The following is a 4,543-nucleotide window of genomic DNA, read 5'->3' on the forward strand; positions in this document are numbered from 1 at the left end:
TGGCTACGCGTTGTACACATGTGCACTACTGCCTTGTCAATGTTGATGATGACAATAACCACGTTTCTCAAACGAAAAGTTTTCAATTCGGACTTTGCATTGCAATATCTCTGCTCGTATGACACTTAGTCTACCGTGTCTCTTAATAAGATTCTTATATAAAGTAAGCTAGTGAGGTGCAGTGTTCTGTAGTGAGATGAGGAATAATTACGATGTAATATAACATCGTTACTACACAACTGTAAGTATTGCAGTTAAATGTTATTTATAGTATTAAATTATATAACCGAAAGGTAAATTCTTTCAGTCGACCAAAACTGACATAATTAATTACAAATATTGTTGCAAAAAATGTAGCCTCCACCAGGATTCGAACCTGGACCTCCCTCATTCCGTGCGAGCGTCTCACCAATTTGACCACAGAGGCGGATGGCAATGTTTATCGCAATAAACTATTAGTGTAAGATGTTTTTCGCAACTGTTATTCGAACTGTGACTCACTCATCTCAAATTATTGTCAGTTCTGGTCGACTAAGAGAATTCACCTTTCGGTTATTATATTTACTGACGACAATAAGATTATACTTCGTTTTATTAAATTATGTAATTTACATATACATATAAGATACCATGTGTATCATATATGATCGTATATGATAATATGTTTGTCATATATACTGTCATATATGACAAACATGTGTATCATATATGATCGTATATGATAATGTATTTGTCATATGTACTGTCATATATGACAAACACATTATCATATACGATCATATATGATACACATGGTATCTTATATATGGACATTTTTCGTATATGAGCATATATGATTATATATGATCATATGTGACAATTTTTTCCCGGGTCGTAGAGCCGAATTATAGGTATTTTCAGTGCACTCGAGATCGGTACAGTTGTGATCTTTATTCTTTTATCTTTATTTTAATTTGGAAGGATAGTTAGAAGGACAGTTATATGGTGTAGGCATCGCAGATTAGAGGTAAAATACAAATTTCTTTGAAATTCTACTACTTGAAACTTTAAACGCGTTTTTCTCGAAACCATGTTTTTCGAGATTGGCGTACCGCTAGCGCCTACAATTTTTATCCGATTGACTTGAAATTTTAACTGTAGCTTCAAAACATGATTTTCTAGTGAACATCGTAGGATTTTTTCAAAAAATAAAAATTTAACGATTCTACAGCAAATTTTCGAGCTATTTTTTCAGAAAAAAGTGACAAAAAAATTCAAATCGATGCCATTTATTTTAAAAACAATTTTTCGACAAAATCCTACGATGTTCACTAGATTTTGGCCCATATTTTAAGAAAAAATTTTACCTTTTGCTCTAGTTGCAAAATTGCCTGTAGCGGTACGCCAAGTGCGGTCAACGAAAAGAAAGGCGTACTACTGCGAGAGCTGACATGCCGCCATTTTGTGTTTAAAAATCGGAAAAAATATTTTTTATGTACTTTAAGACATGTACTTTCATACGGACGAAACCGAATATGAATAAATCTTTTCATTTTTTTTAAATAAATTCAGAAATATGACCCTACTTTTTCGGCACACAAGGTGATATTACCCCTTAATTGACCATTTTTTAAGATTTAATTACGCGATCTTAAACAAATATGTAATCTAAATACATGTTATACTATTTTAAAATTATAATTTAGAAGTAATTACCTATTTCTCAATATATATATAAATTAGTACTTTTTATTTACAATATTTTTAGTGTTCGTCGGAGAAATTCGTCACTCGCACAAATAAATTTCGAAACTTCGAAGCTTCGAATTTAACTTCGAACTTCGAAGTTTCGAAGATTCGAAGCTTCGAAGATTTTGAAACTTTGAAGTCAACTTCGAAGCTTCGAATTACTTCGAAGCTTCGAATCTTCGAATATCGAAGCCTTCGAAGGAAATCACCAGCCCTACTACCCATACATATAAGATCGAGATATGAATAAATTTAAAAATATGCTGTGGAAGGGAGAGTGCGCAAACGGTAAGAAGTATAGGACACGTGTAGAAAAAGAAATTAATGCAATATTGATAGAAATATATTTATTTTATGGTTACATAACCAACTGAATATTTTAAATACATTATTCTTGTACAAAGACAAGTTGTTACATATTTATTTCTCATGCTTGGACCACCAATTGTAAAGTTTAAAAACATTTTGTAAAGCGCAATTTGTTACATGTTTCTGGCAGTGAAAAGTATGTGTAACGTTCAACTTATTTAGAGATTGTATGTCTTCGTAGTGCGCGTCGATAGTTTCGATATAAACATTTTCTCTCGCGTCGTCCAGGAGTAACTTCCGCAGCCATTCTCGTTTTTCGTGTCCCTTGACGTAGACGAGAAAAGGTATCTCAAGATCGTCATCATCTTCCATGCCAACCACAGCCGTTGTAATCAGACTTCTAGCCCTGCTGTATGGAATCATTCCGTCTTCCCATCGTACTCCGTGACGATTTGCAATCAACCAGGATGCATGATGTTGCTCCGCTTTGGTGAGAAGTCTCCATGGTACGGGGCATGTGAAAATGTAATGAGAGAGAACGCGTCCCTCTCGGAGAGCGGCAAATTCCTTCACGACAAAGTTACCGCTGACGACGTAGCCTTGCAAGTCCACAAACGTCGGTACGGACATGATTGAACACGTCGAGAGAAGGAGGAATACTGCGGTTGCTCTTGATGCATAGTAGATTTTAAATCGTTTCATCCCCTCTAAACTGTATTGGAAAGAGGGAGTAACCACTGTGTCCAAAATGTAATACCTAGGTGATTTTGCGCACGACATTGGTCAACGGGTTATACTGAACCACGCGATTGTGTATGATGAGACAGTATGCAGTGGTGCTCGTCGGCACGTTCTCCTTACTCTCAAATTCCAATCTCACGTCCACGGTCGCGCTCTTGACCGATTCGTTTTGTCGAGAACAATCGATGATCACAAACGGACCATATTCTAGAAATTTGTAGACAGTGAGACCTGGCGCAAGATCATCGTTTCCGAAATAGCTCTTCCGGAATCGTAAAAATGCATCATACAGATTCGACCATTTGTTTTTATCGAAATCCAGATTCATATCATCGTATGGATAACAGTCCGAGTTCAGATAGAGTTTTACATTGCTCAATTTACAATGACTGAATTTACTCGCATTCTCAGACATTATATTCTTCCGACCTGGTGGCAGAACGAAGATAACATATCGCGGCTTCTCGAGCTGAGTAGCTGTTTTAATAGCCCACAAATGTTTAGTCGTCTGCTGCAATAGCGGAAACTCATAGAGATCCCATGAACGTAAACCCATATTGAGGTATCGTCCACTTTCCAAAGTACGCAGCATCGATAGCTTGTTCACCTCGTTTAACAACACATGCGGCATTCGCCACTGTATCTTGAATATTTCAAGCTGTGGCTCCAGTGTTACAGCTCCAAACAGACAATTGGTGTCGTTGCGCGATCGTATTAAAATCAATTCGTGACGAGCGTTAATTACCACGCGTTTGTAATCTTCACAGAATCCCAATAGCATGTTGAGCGGTACGCAAAAATTGAAATCTCCCTTCCCATTGAACGCCACATCCCAGCCAGCATTCTTCAGAGTCGCCATTTTATCGACTGATGCCGAGACGTAGTTTTTGAGCGTGCTGGTTATTCCAACGTTTCTAGTACGATCAATCTCCACGCCGTCAAGTTCATATCGGATCTCATCGAACATGAACGCGACAATTATTTCCCAGTACGACATCGGACTCAGGGACTTGTTGGGCAATAGTTAGTTTTCCCTCGATGTACAGGAAACTTTCATGCGGCAACGTATAGAGATCCTGTTGTTGTATAGGTATTCTTATCTCATCGCTGTGTCCAAATGTCGTGTTGGTAAACGGATTGTACGAGTGAGTTTCAATCTTGACGATGCGATCGTCGAAGACTGGCTCCTCCCCGATGTTGAGGATGTCAATCATTGTTTGCGCACCGCGAATCCCAATGATGTTAAAAATTCCACGTTTGCCGCGCTGAGCTTCTTTTTCCTACTGCAATCGGACGACTTGATATTATCGAAAGTTGACGCCACTGGTCTCACGATCTGCTCCGATCCGTTCAGTACGAGCATCTCATGTACACTCGCACGCGTTATCGTCGTCTCCGACATATGTGCAATCTGACGGTGATCTCTTCTCCGCGAAAGTCGAGCAATCGACCGTTCTGGTCCGCAACGTGCATCGTTAAATCAGTAATGCTCCGTGCGACGACTGGCAAGTAAATGATCTGCGTCGGCGTTTCCGATATCTTATATCCCGGTGGCACGCTCGGTGAAAATTCATGTATCGTGTGTACGGGCTTGCTATTGCTGTACGCACCCGCGGTCACGTTGCACTCTACGCGGATCACGAGACACGGTAGTGTCTCGCGCCAAGTGTAAGCGTAGCTAGTACACGCGTGCGAGACCGACCGTGTAAGTTTACGCGAGTACACGAGTTGACGGGCCCTCAGATTTTCGGATCTCAACAACGGC

General features: G+C 39.4%; 1 protein-coding gene across 1 annotated transcript; it reads right to left on the reverse strand.

Moving 5' to 3' along the window:
- Positions 1-2,794: 2,794 nt before the first annotated feature.
- Positions 2,795-3,637, reverse strand: LOC105570838. Its single transcript, XM_012028287.1, has one exon. The coding sequence runs from the start codon at positions 3,635-3,637 to the stop codon at positions 2,795-2,797; it is 843 nt and encodes a 280-aa protein (XP_011883677.1).
- Between the last annotated feature and the right edge of the window lie 906 nt (positions 3,638-4,543).

The sequence above is a fragment of the Vollenhovia emeryi genome, unplaced genomic scaffold (assembly GCF_000949405.1).
Source record: "Vollenhovia emeryi isolate VEMERY1.0 unplaced genomic scaffold, V.emery_V1.0 DF941743.1, whole genome shotgun sequence".
Lineage (NCBI taxonomy): Eukaryota > Metazoa > Arthropoda > Insecta > Hymenoptera > Formicidae > Vollenhovia > Vollenhovia emeryi.

Excerpts from the sequence above, each read along its gene's own strand:
- LOC105570838 (XM_012028287.1), bottom strand. The coding sequence starts at position 3,637 with ATGGCGACTCTGAAGAATGCTGGCTGGGATGTGGCGTTCAATGGGAAG.